Source organism: Dioscorea cayenensis, chromosome 4, assembly GCF_009730915.1.
Source record: "Dioscorea cayenensis subsp. rotundata cultivar TDr96_F1 chromosome 4, TDr96_F1_v2_PseudoChromosome.rev07_lg8_w22 25.fasta, whole genome shotgun sequence".
Classification (NCBI taxonomy): domain Eukaryota; kingdom Viridiplantae; phylum Streptophyta; class Magnoliopsida; order Dioscoreales; family Dioscoreaceae; genus Dioscorea; species Dioscorea cayenensis.
The window spans coordinates 8,284,363-8,304,924 of NC_052474.1; the positions used below are offsets into that span (position 1 = coordinate 8,284,363).

The following is a 20,562-nucleotide window of genomic DNA, read 5'->3' on the forward strand; positions in this document are numbered from 1 at the left end:
ATATATGTTGGTGTGGGTTTCTATCTATGATTTAAAAACGGGACCGGACCGGCCGGTTGAACCGGTTGAACCGGGAACCGGCCGATAAACCGGTCCGATTACTCACATAAAATAGTAAAGAACCGGGCCGGCCGGTTCAACCGGTTCAACCGGTGAACCGGTGAACCGGTTGAACCGGACCGGCCAATTTATTAATTTAAATTATTTAATTAGTTTATTTATTTTATAATTAAAAAAACTTAAATAAAGTTAATAAACTCATTAACTCGGTCCAAATTTCAAAAAAAGGCAAAAAAAGTCACAAAATACTTGAAAAACAAAAATACTTGAAGATATTAATATATTATGATTTATTATCATTAATTTATTATAATTAACTTATAATTTTTACGCTAATCAACAATTAAATCATTAAAAATTAAAGTATTAAAGTATTAAACCAAACATTTCAATGGTTTGGTTTTTTTATTTTTTTAATCATTATTGTTGTATACTTGTATACTTATATTTTTATTTAATTCTTTATTTTTTTAATATTTGTTGTATAGTTGTATCCTTGTATATTTGTATTTTTAAAAAAATTTTTAATTTTTATATAAAGTTAAGACTTTGTGACCTTATAAAGGTAATTTAAATTTGCAATATGTAATTTTGTATCTTTATTATTATTTTTTCTTTATTTTTGAAGTTATTTTTACTTATTTATTATTATTATTTTAATTTTTAAATATTTATTTATTTGAAAAAATTAAATCCGGTTGAACAATTTTAATAACGTCAAGAGTTATTAATCAAGAGTTATTCACTAATATGAATGGGCATTTTTGTTGATTTTTTTGAATTTTTTTTTATAATTTTATGATTTTTTGACATTTCTTATTTTAACAAAAATTTAAAAAAATAAAAAATGTTGGACCGGCCGGTCGAACCGGTTGAACCGGTTGAACCATGAACCCGGTTGATCAACCGGGTTCACCAACCCGATCCGGTTTTTTTAAATCCTTGCTTCTATGTAGCATGCCCTCCGCTTCTTAGTACTTTTTTCGTGAGGAATGTTGTTTATGTTGAAAGTTTTATATTGGTTAATTTAAACAAAGGTTTGTTTTGACGGTATGCCTGTGAGACTCACCTCACTTGTATAAGTTTTATGTTAGGTTGGATTTTCTTTAAAAAAAAAATATTAATTTGATCCAAGGACGAACTGTTTTATGAACATCTACAGCCTACAGATATGTATTGATCCATTGGTTTTCGTCTTTGCAGATGTCATTTTCCTAAATTTAAACCACATTCATCTTATTTCTTTTATTTTTTTCTTTGCATATTCTATCTATGAACGCCTACAGTCTACAGTATAGTCTATATTCTTTAGATGATATATTAACCCATTTGTCCTCTATATTACTTTTTCGTCTTTGTAGATATTTTATGAATGCCCATAGTCTAAAGATGATGTATTGTTTATATGTATATATATATTGAAATAATTTATATATGTTAAAAAGAGTGATTTAAAATCAAGTGGCTGAAGTTTGAAGGAGCTAATATGTTGAGAACCTGATGAATTGGTTTTGTGGGAAGTTGTGTAGTGGGTTTTGTCTGTTTGTGTTTTATGGGGTATGATAATAGTTTGTCTTGTACTATGTTATCAATCAAAGTCATGTTTGTGTCAGGTGTATTGGAGTTAGTGTTGTTTTGGGCTGGTCACTTTGAAATTATGTAATTGCTCTCCAGCGGAGAAAATGACAAGCTAAGTGAAATCCTTTGAGTTCTTCCAGCCTAACATTTTTTTTTTTTTGCTCCTTTCTTTTCTTCTAAGATCTGAAGACTTGTTTTCACTTCCTTCTTCATACTTAATCTCAAATCCAGATTGTAACAGTGGTATCAGAGAGATTGCGATCCTACAAAGCTCATCACTAATCCTGTGCGTCGGAGTGACTTATGGCGTCCAATAGTAGTAATCCACAGCATATATCTCAGACTTCAGTGCTAGTTTTTGACGGGGAAGAGTACCAACACTGGATTATTATAATGGAAACACTATTAGGTCTCATGATCTCTGGGATCTGGTTGAAAATGGTTACTTAGAAGAAGATGATGAAGCTAAGGTGAAAGAAAACAAGAAGAGAGATGCTCATGCTCTGTTTCTCATCTAACATGCTTTGCATCGTCCTTTGTTTTCACGGATTGCTGCTCTTAAGACCTCCAAAGGCACTTGGGATACTCTAAAGAGGGAGTTTCAGGGAACCACCAAAGTCATGGCAGTAAAGCTGCAAGCTTTAAAGCAGTCTTTTGAGAATCTACGTATCAAGGACAATGAAGAAGTGCAGAACTACATCTCCAAAGTGACAGACCTAGCCAATCAAATGCTGTGCTTAAGAGACACTCTGTCGAAATCCATGGTGATGGGTAATTAAAGTGATGAGAAGCTTAGGACCTAAGTTCAATCATGTGGTGGTTGCAATTAAAGAATCGAAAGACTTAACCAAACTAACCATGACTAAGCTAAGCGGATCCTTACGAGCTTAAGAAGCTCGACTTAAAAGCCAAGCTGATGATGCCGAAAAGAAAGTGCTCCATGTGCAGGGTGAAGCATCGGGATTCAAGAAAAGTGATGAATATTCGTATCGAGGATGAGGTAGAAGTTGGCCTCGGGCAAGAGGTCGAGGTAGAGGAAGATCGAGAGGTTCAGACTTGAATCAGTAGCAGAGTGAACATTCAACTTACAAAAGCAGTGTTCAATGTCACCTATGTAAGAGGTATGACCATGTTCGAGTAGACTGTTGGTTTAGAGACAAAAATGCAGAGAAACAAGAAAAGCCAGCCACTCTCATTGCAGAGGAGACGGAAGAAAGTAATCTATTCATGGTACAACCAAGGTTTAAAAAGGCGAAAGGTGTACTTGAGGCGTTTTGCTCTTATGAGGCGAGGCGTAAGCCTCGAGGCGATCCGAGGCGTAAACCTCAACAAAAACTTGAAAAATGTAAATAATAATTCATAATATAGACTAAATAATCATAAAATTCATAATAAAATGATTCATTGTCTTTAGTTTTTCATATTTTTTTTTAACTTAAACTTACTTCATAGTTGATTTAATTACTAAGAAATTGTTTTTATAATTTTAAATTATTATAAATTTATATTAATTATTAGTGTTAAATTAATATTTAAATTATAAACATATTAAATATTTTTATAATTTTTATTATCATCTTTGATATATTATTAATATATATATTATATAATTAATTTTTATTTTAGAATAATCTAATTAATGGATAATGATTTGATGATTATAAGTTTGTAAAAACCCTAGCCTCCACCGTCCATTGATAATGATAATGATTGATATTATTTAAATTATAAATTTTTTAATAATTTTTATTAACATCTTTGATATATTATTATATAATTAATTTTTATTTTCAAATAATCTCATTCGTTGATAATGGTTTGATGATGATGATAAGTTTGTAAACCCTAGCCTCCACCACCCGTTCATTGATGATGAATCAATGATTTGAGGATCTCTGTACGCCACGTCGCCACCATCATCACCCGCTCAAAGACGCCAGGTTCGCAACCACTGAAACCGCATCCTCAGTGTCCGCATCCTCTCCGACCTCCGCAACAACCGTCCCCTTCTTAGTTCTTAGCCATTTTTTTCTACTTCTTGAGGGGTGTACGCCTCTTGAGCCTCGAGGCGGCGAGCCTTGAGGCGGAGCGCCTCACCCGGTTGAGGCGTAAGCTTCGCCACCGGCCATGGAAGCGTATGCCTCGAGCCAAGCCATCACCCTCTTGCCTTGAGACGTGCCTCGAGGCGTAAGCCTCAATCGCCTTTTTAAACCATGGGTACAACATGGGTCAAGAGTTCAAAATGATACCGTGTGGTTGGTGCATGGACAGTGGTTGCTCCAACCATATGTCAGGTGAACGGAATCTCTTCAGAAATCTAGATGAAAGCTTTAAAATTGGTGTTCGGTTGGGTGATAACAAGGAGATCTCCGTCGAAGGAAAAGGCACAGTGGCTCTGAACACTTTGCAGGGAGGAGTGAAGCTCCTTCACAATGTTCAATTCGTCCCCGGATTAGCTCACAATCTTTGAGAGCAGGACAATTGTTGTCAAGTGGTTACTCGGTTCTATTTGAAAATGAAGCTTGCACTATTCATGACTCAAAGACAGGAGTGCAACTGATTAGCATACCACATACACATAATAATATGTTTCCTCTTGATGTAGTTAACATGGGGAGCTTGAATGTAGCTGAAAGTGTTCAGAAGAATTCAAAATTGTGGCATGAGAGATATGGCCACTTGAATTACAAAGGATTGAAACAGTTGGAACAAGAAGAAATGGTAGAGGGGCTGCCACACATCATGGAAGGAGATAAGTGCGAAGACTGTGTTGCCGGGAAGCAAAGTAGAAACCCATTTCTTGTGGGAAAAGCTTGGAAAGCTACTGAGAACCTTCACCTTGTACACATAGATATTTATGGTCCTATGCAATATGCAAACAGAGTCCATTGGGGAGGGGAAGGGGGGTTAACAAATATTTTTTGTTGTTTGTTGATGATCGTAGTCGAATGTGTTGGGTATTTTGCATGAAGTACAAGGCTGATGCATTGGTGTTTTTCCGAAAATTTAGAATCCTTGTTGAGAAGCAATCAGGATATGAAGTTAAGCCACTACGCTCGGATAGGGGTGGAGAATTCATGAACAAGGACTTCATTGCCTACTGTGAAGACCACGACATCAAACGAGAACTCACCGCACCTTACACACCCCAGCAGAACGGAGTGGTGGAAAGAAATTTCTTTCCATCATGGAGATGACTAGGTATCTACTGAAGAACAAGAGGCTTCCAAACTCCTTCTGGGCAGAGGCTGTGGTTACTGCTACTTACTTGATTAATTTTTCTCCTACAAGTGCAGTAATTGGAATGACACCGTATCAAGCTTGGTATGCTATGAAGCCCTCCGTTAGTCATCTAAGGACTTTCGGATGTATTGCGTTCTCCTTGATTCCTAAGCGAAAACTACATAAGTTGGATGAGAAAACAGAGAAGTGCATCTTCATTGGATACAGCATGAACTCCAAAGCCTACAAGTTGTACAATCCAAAAACTCACAAAGTCATTATCAGTCGTGATGTGCCGTTTCATGAAAATGATAGCTGGAATTGGAAGAAAGTAGCATCTGTTTCTACAAGAACACCACTCCAAAGTTGGGGAGAAGGAAGTGCAACGGATTCAAGGACACTAGAAGATCCTCCTTTGATTGCTGAGGAGAATGTTATCTTTGGTGGTACTGAGATTACTGAATACACCACCAGCAACACTTCAGAAGCTGAATTCACCACCAGCAACACTTCAAAATGTGAAGCTCCACAAATAGTACAAACTGATGGTTCACCAGCAAGGAAGGTGAGGTTAACTGATATTTATGAGAACTGTACTTTTGTTCTAAATGTTGTAGACCTGGTCACTTATGAAGAAGCATCCGAAGATGGTTTTTGGAGAAAGGCTATGGATGAAGAGCTCACCTCAATTGAGAGAAATGAGACGTGGGAGTTGATGGATCTTCCACTAGGCAAGAAAGTGATAGGTCTTAAATGGGTGTACAATACCAAGTATGATTCAAAAGGTAATATTCAGAAGTTTAAAGCTCGTCTAGTCGCTAAGGGATATGTACAACAAGCAGGGATTGACTTTGAAGAGGTCTTCGAGCCAATTGCAAGGATAGAAATGGTAAGAGTTCTTTTCGCACTTACGACACAATTGAATTGGCGAATGTATCATTTCGACGTCAAGTCGGCCTTCTTGAATGGAGTAATACAAGAGGCAGTCTATGTGGAATAGCCGATTGGATATGTGAAGACTGGAGATGAAAGTAAAGTGTATAAATTAAGGAAGGCCCTATATGGTTTGAGACAAGCGCCTAGAGCTTGGTATGCAAGAATTGACTGCCACTTGTTGTAGTAGGGTTTTGAGAGAAATGCTAATGAACACACACTTTGCATGAAGAAGAGTGAAGATGATCACATGCTATTAATGTGCATTTATGTTGACGACATTGTTTACATGAGCTCTTCGCTGAAGATGTTGGAGTTGTTCAAGCTTGACATTGAGATGACGGACTTGGGCACACTAAATTACTTCCTTGCACTTGAAGTTAAACAGAGTGAAGATGGCATTTTTGTTACACAGAGAAAATATGTGGAAAATATACTTAAGTCATTTGGAATGCAATCGTGCAAACCTGCTGCAACACCCATGAACATGAATGACAAAATGCAAGCAAATGATGGCATTGGAAAGGCTGATGTCTGGGTTTATAGAAGACTTATAGGAAAATTGCTTTATTTGACACATACACGCCCAGATATATCCTATGCTGTTGGAATATTATCTAGATTCATGTCTAATCCCACCAAGCAGCACCTTGGAGCTGGAAAAAGTCTCTTGGGATATCTGTGTGGAACAAAGAACCTTAGACTATGTTATTCAAGGAGCATGGAATGCAGGTTGCAAAGATATTCAGATAGCGATTGGGGAGGTTGCATTGATTTTAGGAAGAGCACATCCGGGATGATCTTTAACCTTAGAACTGGGGTTGTATCGTGGGGATCAAGGAAGCAAGACATCATAGCACTATCGACAACGGAGGCAGAATATGTGGCAGTGACAACTGCAGCATGTTAAGCTGTTTGGTTGCGAAAGATGCTGGAAGATTGTGGAATGAAACAAAGGAGGCTACGATAGTATGTTGCGACAACAAGTCCACGATCACAATTGCCAAAAACCCGGAGCTGCATGGAAGAACGAAACATATCGATATTTGCTTCCATTTCATACGTGATTTGATCTCAAGTGGGTAATAGAACTGAAGCACTGTAATACTGAGAATCAGTTAGCTGATATTTTTACTAAGCCTTTGGGAGTTCAGAAACACAACTACATAAGAGCAATGCTTGGTATCTGTGATTTTGAATCAAGGGAAGGTGTTAAAAGAGTGATTTAAAATCACGTGGTTGAAGTTTGAAGGAGCTAATATGTTGAGAACCTGATGAATTGGCTTTGTGGGAAGTTGTGTGTAGTGGGTTTCGTCTGTTTGTGTTTTATAAGGTATGATAATAGTTTTCTTGTACTATATTATCAATCAAAGTCATGTTTGTGTCAGGTGTGTTAGAGTTAGTGTTGTTTTGGGCTGGTCACTTTGAAATTATGTAATTGCTCTCTAGTGGAGAAAAAGACGAGCTAAGTGAAATCCTTTGAGTTTTTCCAGCCTTACATTTTTTTTCTTTGCTCTTTTCTTTTCTTCTAAGATCTGAAGACTTGTTTTCACTTTCTCCTTCATACTTAATCTCATATCCAGATAGTAACAATATAAACATAGCTTGTAAAAAAGGATTAACATATTTTTAAAGAGAAAATAAATTGATATACAACAGTATAATATCAATCAACTATCGAACAGAATATTTGGCGTGAATATACAAGTATAAATGTCAACATTTTCAATTTTCAAGAGAATATAATTGAGGGTAGTTAATTCATTAATGGAACTACATCTTTTCATGTTATATAGTAGTGTATATTAATAAAATTGTAGATTAATTGTGAAGGGAACAAGGAGAATTAAATGCTTTATAACTTTATATGAAGTTAATTTGGGGTGTTACAAAAATTAATCTCTAATGCTTAACTTTTCATCAATTGATTCAAATTCCAATGAAATATAGAGTCTCTCCATAGTGAGCTTCTAGTAATATTAAAAATTCAACTAATCTTTATATTTTCTACTGGATATATAATTTTGCATTTGTTATAAGCCAAATATAAACTTTTATACAATTTGGTAAACTGATGCTAAATATTTATTTTTCTTTTTAGCAAATCTTGTATTTTGACAACCTTCAAGTGATAATCCTTTTAATTTAAACTCTTTAGGGTGAACCAACTGTTTTTCCTTGTTTTCAATCTCTAAAACCAAGATTTTGGTATGAACATATGTCTTCTATTTCTCTTTTTGTTTTTCATAATTCATGCTTAAATATTAATTAGATGTTAATCAATTCAAGTATTTAAACTTTTTTAAGAGATTATTTTGATACAAAATTCTATTAGTTAAATTTTTTTTTTGGAATAAAATGGATAAATCACAAATTTATTGAAAAAATAAATAAATTAATCCCAAAATGAAGTATGAAGGTCAAACACAATTGTCTTGACGGATGGAGAAGCGGAGCCTCTTGGACGATCTTTGGAGCGGCGACCCGGCAAGCTTAGAGGCCGGTGACGCCACGGCAAAGGAGAGGAAGGGCAAGATGGTGGTAGGAGACGCTGGGATCAGACCGGGGTTTTCTTATGCGCAGGCGGCTTGCTCCTCTTCGTCGGGTGAGCACACCACGGCTGGACAGCGGAGGAACGAGCCTCGCATGGAGAGGAAGGTGGTGGTGGGAACGAAGAGACCACGGTCACCGCGGGAGGGAGCTTGTGGTAGATGTTTCCGAACGTCTCACTCCACGGTGGACTGTCGGCACCAAGTGGTGTGTCTGCGCTGCTCCGGAGTTGGACATGTTGCTGCTCGGTGTCCGGTTGAGGATCGGCGTAGTCCACGAAGGAGGAGGGTCCACGAAGGAGTGTGCTGGAGATCCTACCTTCGATCCTTAACTACAAGATGGCAGGCCCGGCGGTCCCATTGAACGAGAACTCTTTTCTCCTGCCTTTCGAGAACAGGGATGTCGTTCGGGAGGTGGTAAAGCTCAAAACTTTCGAAGCTATGACAAGGGACGGTAAATGTAGGCTGAACTTGGCACACTAGACTTCGGAGGTGGGGGCCTTCGGCCGTGCGGACGGGGAGGGGAAGTGGATCTCGATTTGGAATCTCCCGCTCCACGGGTAGTGCTGGAGCATCATTGATCAGGTCATACGGCCGGCGGGCGATCTTATCGCTTTATCTAAAGCGGCTGAGCCTCATAAGAAGTTTGTGAAGGCTCTGGTGAGGCGTCGACGGGGGGTGGAGTTGCCGATGGAGCTCGATTTCTCTTTTGGCATGAGAAGATACCATGTTCTTCTCACGGAGGAGAGAGGAGTTCTGCCGGAGTTCTGTCGTACTTCGGGGAGGTATGTGCTGTGGGAGACGGCCCGGAATGGAGGAGACACTGCTACGGAACTACCTGCTGCTCAGCGGGATCTACCAGCTGAGAGACTGGGAAGGGTTGAACGGTATAGGAGAACTACGGAGGAGGGCTCGGGAGAGGGTGGATGCAAGCCAGGGGGGCCGGATAGAGGAGGAGGGCTAACGATATTGCAGCGCCGAGCTATCGACAAGAAGGACCAAGGATGCTCATCTCTGTCGGTTGAGCGTAGCTCCCACGGAGAGGGTAACGTTAACATGCCGTCGGTCGAGCTAAGCTCCCGCGAAGAAGGCTCACGTCTGAACCTTCACAGTGAGCGACCGGGGGGAGGATCCCGCCGACCGTCCGACCCGGGTCGGACCGCTGGTCACTGTGGGAAGACCAGTGGGGCTCAGGTATCCGAGCTTGTGGGAGAGAAGCGACGTGAGTCAGTGAAGGGGAGCGGCTCGATGGCGTCGCGTGTTGAGTGGAGAGCTCGGCCGCTCGTACGGCGGGTATCGAACAGGGACCGTGACACGTGGCAAGTTGCGAGAGATCGAGGGTTGTCGCGGCCGACGAGTTGACGAGGGTTGTCGCCGACGAGGTTGCGAGCTGACACCCGTGCCGAGTGGCGACGGATGTGCGACGGGCTGGTGTGCCTCCTGCTGCTTCGGAACAAAGTTAAAGGGAATGAGGCGATTAAGGGGAGCCGTTTTATTGAGTCGGGCCAGCGGTTGGGTCTAATCCCTTTTGAAATTGATTCGGGCCTCGATTGGAACCTGATGGGCTTAGACCCAATTGCAGAGGAAGTGGGCCATGAAATGGGCCTGACTCAAGAAGATGGGCTGGAGATTGCTACTAGTGGGCTAAAAGATCCTACACTCTTATGTGAGGTGGATAGGGGATTGATGGGATCTCTTCACTGTTCTGGGACACTGGTTGGACAGGCGGTTGACCCAAATCTCGGGGGAGGACACTCAAAGACAGTAGAGAACCCACTGCCGAGGGGTGACATTGGTGCTTTTGATCTCCCTGCGAATATTGATCTCGGAGATGTCACGGTGTACCCAGAGGTGATGCCTCCTACAGGCTTTATTTGGAAACTCTCAGAGGGGGTATGGGCCCTTTTTCCTGCAGGTCTGAGGGGAGACAGGGGTGGTGGATCAAGGGTTCCAGAATTGCATGAGGGGAAGGGGGATTCGCTGTCGGAAGAGAAACTGACCTCAGACGGGGAGGACGGCTCGAACGACTCCACCTCGGAGTTTGAGAGAAATCTGAGGGAATTGCTTCCCGGATTGCAAGAGCAGAGCTCGGTCGGGGGCAAAGAACCCCCAGTGGGCTCCAGAAGAAGCGAGAGACAAAAGAAGCCGTCTTCAAGATTTAACGAAGAGGCGGGGTTTATCCCCGAACCGCCAAAATCTTCTAAGAAGAAGACTGTGCAAGAAGGGGTGCAAGAAGGTACTACACATAAACCTCTTCTTATTTCCGACTGGACTAATGAACAACTTATCAGTTATTGCAATGCTTGCGGTATTGATTTTTCTGACTCTGCTAGTGTTAGCTTGAATAGTCTACGTTTACTAGAGTTGGCCCGCACGATCCATGTGGCAGGTCAGGCGGAGACCTCTTCTGAGGTCCGCGTTCCACATCAGTGTTTATGAATATTATCACTTGGAATGTTAGGGGCCTGGGGAGACCGGCAAAAAGATTCCTGGTTAAGGATTTTCTTTGTCTCCACCATGCGGATGTGTGCTGCTTGCAGGAGTCCAAACTAGCGTCGGTTTCGCAAGCTATGTGGAGAGAGATTGGGGGTTCTAGGTTGGATCAATTTGCGGTCGCCCCGGCTGATGGGACATCGGGAGGGATGATTGTCGGGTGGAATAGCACTAATATCGTTGGGAAACTTGAACAGGTGGGGGCTTTTAGCATCACGCTGGAGTTTCGCGACAAGAGAGACAACTTTTGCTGGAGATGCACTTCGGTTTACGGTCCTATTGCGAGAGACTTGAAACTTGGGTTCTGGGAGGAGTTAAGGGGTTGTAGTGGTGATCCCCTAATTCCCTGGGTACTATGTGGGGACTTCAATGCCATTTTCTCCATTGAAGATAAACCGTCTGGGACCCCAAACCCGAGGGATCTTCATTCGGCTAATCGGTTTCTTCAGGAAGTCCATCTTTGTGAACCGATGGCAGTTGGGAGGAGATACTCTTGGACCAACGGGCAGGTGGACCCTATTTGGGTGAAACTGGACCGATTTTTTGTGAACGTCGCCTGGACTGATCGCTTCCCATGTATGGTCCAAAATAGTTTACCTAGGCTAGGATCGGATCATGTCCCCATCCGGCACGAAGTGGGGGGACACTGCTCTATCCCTAGAAACTTTAGGTTCGAGCTAGTGTGGTTTATGGCGGAGGGTTTTATGCACCTTGTGCAGCAATGGTGGATGGAGATGACTCCTGAAGGCTGTGGTGCTTTTGTGGTTGCTAAGAAACTGGCTGGTCTCAGGGAGCGGCTAAGGAGATGGGCCAAAGTTTGTTTTGGGTCTATCAAGTTGAAGAAGCTTAACCTTCTACATGAGGTGGAGAAGTTAAATGTCCTTAAGGAGGCTAGGAATTTGTCACCGGATGAGCTTGGTCAGGAGCTCCACCTTTTGAATTCGTTACAAGATATTCGTAAGCAAGAGGAAATTTACTGGCGGCAAAGGTCGAGGCTTCAGTGGCTGCAGGAAGATGACGAGAACACTAAATTCTTCCACTCTATGGTGAATGGGAGGAAATGCCGGAACCTTATCCCGGGTTTCTTTCATGAGGGTAGGCTCATCTCGGACCCAAAAGCGGTGGGAAGGATGCTTGTTAATCGGTTTCAACAACAATTTGGAAGCAAGCGGACATAAAGACTCAAGGTGGACTTGTCTAAGCTCTTAGCAAACAAGAGACATGTGGATTTGACTGGGCTGGATAGGCCTTTTACAATGATTGAGGTTAAGGATGCGGTCTTCAGTCTAGGGGGGATAAAGCCCCGGGACCGGATGGATTCCCGATCCACTTCTTCAACAAATTCTGGGAGACGGTCAAGGACGACATTTTCAAGCTCTGTGAGGATTTCTATTTTGGAAGAGCTAATTTAGAAAGGATCAACTGGGCGAACATTGTGCTCATCCCCAAGGTGGTGTCACCTGAATCCCCGGGAGACTATAGACCCATCAGTCTTATTAATTCATCTCTTAAAATTGTTTCCAAAATTATGGCTACTAGGCTCAGTAAGGTGATGGACAATTTAGTGGACAATTCCCAATCTGTATTTCTGAAGGGGAGATGCATTCTGGACAACGTGGCGATGGCTGAGGAGCTGATTTTTAGCATGAATAAAAGGAGACTTCCGGGGTACATCTTGAAAGTGGATTTCGCGAAGGCTTTCGATATGGTGGACTGGGAATTCCTTTTGGACTTGCTCAAAGCTCGGGGCTTTGGTAGCAGGTGGATGGGATGGATTGAGAGCATCCTATCCTCTACTAAAGCTAATGTGCTGGTTAACGGGGCTCCGAATGGTTATATCCGTTACCGTCGGGGTCTGCGGCAAGGAGATCCTTTATCTCCATTACTTTTCATCTTGGTTACTGATGTTCTTAGCACAATTTTTGAACATGCCCTAGCATCAAGGGTCTTGGTGGGGGTGCCACTGGGTAATTTTCATAACAAGTGCAACCTTCATTATGCGGATGACTTACTGATTTTCACTTCAGGTGGTTTGGAGGATCTCAGAATCATCAAACTAATTTTATTCCTGTTCGAAGGTTTGTCCGGCCTCCAGATGAACTTCTCTAAGACGTGTCTTTACTCGGCAAAGAAAGGGGTGCACCCTGAGGAGGTAGCTGCGGGGACTTTGAACTGTAATGTAGGGTTGTTACCGGTTACTTACTTGGGCATCCCAATCTCAGGAGGAAGGCCCCGTAAGCAGGAGTGGGAAGGCCTTATTGCTAAAGTGCGTAGCGATTAACTTCTGGAAGAGTAGGTATCTTTCCATCATGGCGGGCGATACCCCGTTAAACTCGGTGTTGTCGGCAATTCCAACTTATTGGATGTCTATCTTCGCCCATCGCTGCGTGGGTGATTAAAAGCCATTGACCGGATAAGAAGGGATTTTTTATGGTCGGGGCCAGACATTGATAAACCTGGGTGTAGGTTAGTTAACTGGAAAGCGCTGTGCCGGGCCAAGGAGCAAGGTGGCTGGGGGATCCTCGATCTTCATCACTTCAACTGGCTCTCTGGGGAAGTGGTGGTGGAAGTTAGCAAATGATGAGATTGGGGAGGAGCCGAGGTGATCCGGTTTTAATTACGGTAGTAGTTGCGGGGATCTGTTCACTAAAAGGAGGGAAGGATGTCGCTCTTCCGACATGGGGTCCCCGAGCGTGTATCCCGATCTTACGGTCGTCGTGTCCCTAAGTGAAGTTAATTCTGGTGCGAACACTTTCTTCTGGAAAGATAGATGGCTCAACGGCAAAGCACCCATGTATGTGTGGCATGATCGATGTAGAGGTGTGGACGACGATGACGCTTCTTTCAAGGATTTGGCACACTTGCTCGAGGGGCACCCCTTCCATGAGGGATGCGATTTAGTTCAAATTAGAGATAGGGTGGCGGAATAGTGGGAATGATGTGAAGGACATAAAAAAAGATGGGCGCTTAATGGAACCGGGGCTTTCTCCAGAAAAGTCACTCAATAACTTCCTTATTGATGGGGGTGTGAGGTGTGAAATTGCAAAATTCTTTTGGAAAAGTAAATGCCCAAAGAAGATTAACATTTTTAACTGGTTGGTCTGGAAAAATAAGATTTTGACAATGGACAACCTGGAATTAAGACGATGTAACAAACTCCCAACTGCAACTTGTGTCATGTGCCATGCGGATACAGAATCTGTGGATCACCTGTTCCTTAAGTGCCCTGTTGCCAGGGAAGTGTGGGGCTACTTTCGCAGGCTGCTGGGCGTTCCGGAGCCTCCGACTTCAATGATTGGGGTGTGGCGAGAGTGGAGGGGAGCTGTGCGGCCCAACAGTAGGGTAGCAGTGGACTTAGTGGTCAAGGCGTTAGTCTGGAATATTTGGATTGCACGCAATGATAGAATTTTCAATGATAAAATTTTGCCTGCTACTTGCATTCTGTTATGTATTAATCGTATGCTCGCTGTCGTGGTTCAATGCTCTTGCGGATGGTGCTAAAGGCGAACCGGAAGATACCATGGCTACGCTGATCGAAGCCTTGAGTTCCTTGAGTCTAGGAGCCGGAGGGACAGGGGGATAATGCAGCCCGAGGATGCACCAGATCGGAGCACGGAGTAGTCCTTTTTATGTTTCAGTTTGGGAGGATGATCCTTCATTCTCGTAGGGAGTTTGTTTTGTTTCCCTTTATCACTTCTTGTGGTAAGAGAGGTTTTTGTTCGCCAAGTTTTTCTGGTTGGTTCTACCTTTATTAATTGAAGTGGTTTATCCACCTTAAAAAGACCAAGAACAAGAAAACAGAAGCAATCATAAGGGATGAAGCAAACCAAAACAACTAACAACAAATTAAAACAAAACACATAAGGTAAATAGCGAAGGCGAGGATCACCATCCGATGTCCCAGATCTTCATAAGCTGAAAGTGGTGTGGATCACTATTAGTTGAAATTTGTGCTAAATAATAATATTAAGGACTGAAAACAAAATTACAAGACACTGTTTTCTTGTGTTTGGTTAGATGGAAAGATCAGGTACATGTATAAGTAAAATGAAAATTTAATCAAACTGATAAATTTTAGTTATGCCTTCTTGGTCTCCTTCCTTTTTGCATGTATAAGTAAAATGAAAATTTAATCAAACTGATAAATTTTAGTTATGCCTTCTTGGTCTCCTTCCTTTTTGTTCTTTCTCTTTCTATATATATATATATATATATACAAATTAAAGCATATTTGCAAAGATAATATTGGTTATAAAGATCATGATATTTTTATGCGTTGATGGTGATAGATGGAGAGTATTCTTTTCCTAGAAAGTTCAAAGTTAGGGACAATAATTAAGAAACATATATGGAGAATATCTGTAAATGATGTAGTTGGTATCATGCTTATTCAAAGGTTAGATCGATGGAGACTTAAACGAAACTAAAAATTTATCTAATATATATATATATATAGCTGATCACATTGCTTACATATGTGACACCTACATCACCTCTAATTAATCATCTTAAACAATTTCCCTATTTATCTAATCACTAATATATGACAAGATATCTAGTAAATCCTATATACCTAATTCGATACATAAATTTACGCAATATATATGTCATATTTTGGAACATTCTCTTATGGATACAAATATCTAAGCTTCAACTAGCATTTGGCAACTTAACACTTATTCTTTATCTTCATTCAATGGAAGAAGAATAAAAACATATATAGAATGGAAATTAAGAAAGAAGTTATCAATCCAAACACTCCAACCTCAATCCTCTATGAAGTCTAGTTAATTAAGAGAAGAAGGATCAATTGGAAGATTCTTAATTAAGTAGGCCAACTTACAAAGCTTAGTCAAAACTAAGAAACAGACTCATACATATGCAACTTACATCAATTAATCTAGCAACATATATATATACCACCTCTGATCTAAAAATTTTTTTTTTTTTACAAAGTGGGCAAATCACATTTAGAGCATGCACGTGTACGGGCTTTTAAAAGATTTGACCTTTCATCATTCGGACACAGGACCGGTGCCAATAAGCTATGAATGCCCTTGGCTAATTAATATTCTCAAATATTTTTCTATTTGATATAAAAATATATAGAACAAACATAATTACTAACAAGAACTTAAACCACAAAGACAGCTGATCAATCCAAAACACAGACACAAAAACCTCCAACGCATGCATGAATGAATGCATGCATGCACGCAGGCATGCATTCATTCATTCACACTTAATACACATACATTTTCTCCTCTTCAACCCAAACACTAACCCTAACCCTAACCCTAACCCTAACTCTAACACATCTCTGAATTCCTTGTACTCAACTTGCTTGCACTTCCTTCATGAACACCACAAACTCTTACCAATTCCAACTACTTCACACCACCACCACCACCAGCACCACCAGCGACCCTACCCTTAAGTCCGGCACCGGCGACCACAACTCCAGGCGGGAAGTTCAACATAGCCTTAGCCCCACGCATCCTAAATGCCGCCCTATCATACGCCATGGCCGCCTCTTCCGCTGTCTCAAACGTCCCTAGCCACAACCTCGCCCCCTTGCCTCGCCGAGTCCCTAATCTCAGCTGCATACTTCCCCATGGTCGTCTCCTCACTCCTCTGTACCGCTTCTTCACCCCATGCTCGCTTGGCTCAGCAGCTCGTCGCCGACCCAGCACGGCACCACCTCCACCAATCCCGGGTTCAGCCATGGCTGACGCCCTCGCTTAGCACCTCGAATATCACCATGTCCTGAGAGTCATTCTCGTTCAGTGGGAGGTCTTCTTGAGAGGATGAAGCCATGGCTGCGAGCTTCCTCTCTTGATCAATGGCGGTCTAACACTAAAATTGAATCCAAGTTGAAACTCTCTATGTTTTTTTCTTATTGATTGACGTTGTGGAAATGGAACAGATTGGTTCTGTTTAGCCCCTTTGTTTTGGAATTAATTACGATGAAAAACCTAGTGGGTTTTTTTAAGTAAATTTTGAAGAATGGTAGGGAGGAGATGGGTAATTTAGATTCTTCGGTCTATTTTGTTCGGCCGTTGACGTGGACTATGGTGGGTCCTATTGTTTCTGGTTCTAGACAAAGTGGGACCCCTGGTCGGTTTCGTGGTCGTCGTTTTCTTTCTGGAAGTTTGACTTTTACGCCTGCTTTGATGGAAATTTTCTGGGAATTATTTAATTGGTGACCTAGTCAATGCCCTAAGACCCACGTTTTATTTTCATTTTCGATAAAATTTAAGAAAAATTGAGAAAAGTATGATTCACGAGGACTGATTAGTAGTTGGTCTTCACACGCGTTGGTTTTGGTTCAAATTTTTATTTTTATTTTTATTTTTTTATTTTTTTCTGATAATGTGGGCAAACCAGAGACATTTTGCATAGGAGTCATTTATTACCACTTAACTATCACAGTCAAGGTTGAGTGAAATATTTAATTATTTTTTTTTAATAAAAGCAATAAGCGCCATCAGAGATGGAGGTGCACCAGCTATGATGGTTAAACAACCCTATAAAAATTTACTATATAGAGCAAGCTAATACACGGAGCAACGACGGTCTGTTATATGCGTCCAAGATGATATGTATGAACCATAATTCCACGATGGTAAATCGCCCTAGCCATATAACACTGAAAGAATGGAGAATACGGTCTCTATCATAGGGACCTAATAAACAGTGAATGAACAAAACTGATAATGGGGTATATGGATTGGTTTTTTCAAAGCCTAGAAGTGGTTTTTTTTATAAGTTAAGCACTTCTGGGTTTTAAAATACTTGTTTGTTTGGGGTTTTGGGCAGAAACTGTGAAAAAAGCTGAAATTTATCTTTTTTCATAATCTACCCCGTTTCTCAGAAAAGTACTTCTAAGAAGCTATTTTGGGGTTGTCAAATTACTAAAGTAGCCCTCACAAACAATCAATTTCCCTCAATTCTTCTTTATAATCCCTGATTTCCAGAAACAAAGAAAACATCAAACCTTCGAGTGTGTGAGAGAGAGAGAGAGAGAGAGAGCAAGCGTGAAGAAAAGAACTTTTGGGGGCTAGATTGGAGGAAATCATCAAGTGCGCTTCTTTTTCTTGTGATTTTTTTGGGGAAATTTTGGTTTTTAGTGATTTGTTTTGGTGATTTTCGCCGTATTGCTATTTCAACAAGTAAGAAGCTTGTAGCTTGTTGAGTTTCCAAGAGCAAGAGAAAGAGAGAAGAGGAGTCGCATCAGAGTGTCTTGTTGTGGACTCATCTCCACAGGTATCGCCTCCAGATTTTTCATTAAATTTCTATGTTTTTTGTTCAATTTTATTGTGAATAATCGCATCCAGTTCCATTGGATTTTTGTGCTAGATCTCTATTTCTTGTTAATTTGATAGATCTTTGGTACTGGAGTTTGATCTGTAAATCTGTGACTTGTGTTTCATATTTGATCTTTTTTTTAATGGATCAATGTGAGAATTTTTAGCTTTTGTTATATTTGATTGGGTAGATCTTAGTTTTTGTTATCTCAAAATTTGACTTGGGTTTGGTACAATCTTATCATTTAAGACGTGTTTGATAGAGGATTCTCATTTGACTAAAGTTGATAGGGAATCCTTCAAATCTCAATAAATACCAAAAACCAGGAAAAGTCTGAAATTGTTCAAAGATCGAACATGAGTAAATTCTCTCATTATATTCTGTTTTTCTTTCGTATGTTATACTTGTATGTTTGTGATCTTGTGAGCAATATATTATTTGCACAGATTTTGATTCCATGATTTTACAGAGAAGTCAAATTGAGAACTGATTCAGACTAAAGGAAGATCTTTACTTTTATAGACTTTTATTAAGTCTTATTTATGTTTTATTTTATTTCTTTTAATTTTGTTTATTCTTAGGGATCTTTTTGCATTTCAAGGTTTTTTTAGGGTTTCCATTATTATAAATGCTTGTAACTTTGAAGCAATGAAGGTATTGAATAATTTTCCAAAACAAAAAAAAATTTCTCTTTCTATTGATCTGTGTATCCGCTGCATCAGGTGGTACCAGATAGAGGATGTCAACTGGTTGCGATGGTGATGGTCTTCATAATTTTTTATGTTGATTAGGAGGCTAGAGCCCCTCTGGGGAAAGAGGCGTTCCAACGATTGGAGCGATGTCTGGAGCAATGGATGGATCTCAAACTCTGGTGTTTTGAAGAGGACTTTGAAGAACTTGTGGATCGTCTGGATGCTCTAAGAATTGATGCACACATGAGGCGAGTTGACAATAGAAGGTCGGGAGTGGAGTTGTCTGCGGTGATCCTATTGATAGGCGTGGTTCTATTCCTATCTGTAGATAGATTATCTGCTAAGATGATGATTCAGAGGAAGAAGATGATTTTGAACCAAATCGGTTTGGTCGTCATCAACCATATGAGGGTCAAAGGGCGAGAAATCATTATGGAGGTGTTGAAAGGGACAATGGGGATTTCTGTTTGAAGGTGGATATTCCTTCTTTCAAAGGAAGCATGGGTATAGAAGAGTTTCTAGACTGGATTGTAGAAATAGACCGATTCTTTGATTATATGGAGACTCCTCTAGAGAAGTGAGTCCGTTTGGTGGCGTGCCGTTTGAAAGGGGAGCATCGGCATGGTGGGGAAGGATTCAATCTAGGAGAGAATGAGAAGGTAAAGATCATGTACGAACTTGGTACAGGATGAAGTATTTATTGAAGAGGGAGTTTCCACCTCTAGATTTTGAGCAAATCCTATTTTAACAATACCAACGTTGTCAACAAGGCAGTCGGTTTGTTTATGAATACACTACAGAATTCATGAGACTGGTTGAAAGAAACAACCTCCTGGAGTCAGAAAGGCAGCAGGTTGCGAGATATTTGGAGGGGTTGAGGCCATCACTCAGAGACAGAATTGGTGTACAAGTTATCCTTACCTTATTTGAGGCGAAGAATATGGCCCTAAAGGCAGAGTTAATGCAGCAATAGCGAAGTAGGAGAAATTATGATAGTTACAGGACTGCGGGGTCCAATGAAAAATTAAAGACTACTCAAGGAGCTCAAGAATATTCTGCTCAATGTAACAGCCGCTATCAAGGAGATAAGGAGTCAGGAAAATGGCCTAGTGTTGAAGAGAAAGATAAAAAAGTCAGGAGATCAGAAAATCCTACGTTAAACCTATTGTAGGGAAGTGTTTTAGGTGTAATCAACCTGGACACAAATCAAATGAGTCCCCCTTGAGGGAAACTGTGAATATTGTAGAAAAGGAGGAAGAAGATGAAGATTATGAAGCTGATGAAAGGCAGAACTATGTGGTAAGGCGACTGATGTTATTCCCAAAACATGAAGATTAGACTCAACACCATCAGTTGTTTCGAACTAGGTGCACTATTAACAATAAGATCTTTGGTGTTATTATTGATAGTGGTAGCTGTGAAAATATTATTGGGAAAGAGACAGTGAAGAAGTTGGGGTTACCTATAGAAAAGCATCCTAATCCCTACACATTAAGATGGATCAAAATAGCAACAGGAAAGATTGAAGTGGCAGAACGCTCTAGGGTGCCTTTCTCTATTGGTGAGTACCATGATGAGGTATATTATGATGTTGTTGATATGGATGTGTGCAGTTTATTGTTTGGTAGGCCATGACAATATGACACAGATGCACGTCATTTTGGGAGAAATAATATGTACAAATTGGAGAAGGATGGAATTAAATACACATTGTTGCCAACAAACAA

At 40.7% G+C, this 20,562-nt stretch overlaps 1 protein-coding gene across 1 annotated transcript; it reads right to left on the minus strand.

The window, feature by feature from the left end:
• Positions 1 to 16,222: 16,222 nt before the first annotated feature.
• LOC120258652 (pathogenesis-related genes transcriptional activator PTI5-like) lies at positions 16,223 to 16,561 on the minus strand. Its single transcript, XM_039266102.1, has one exon. It carries the CDS (start codon positions 16,559 to 16,561, stop codon positions 16,223 to 16,225), a length of 339 nt encoding a protein of 112 aa, XP_039122036.1.
• Between the last annotated feature and the right edge of the window lie 4,001 nt (positions 16,562 to 20,562).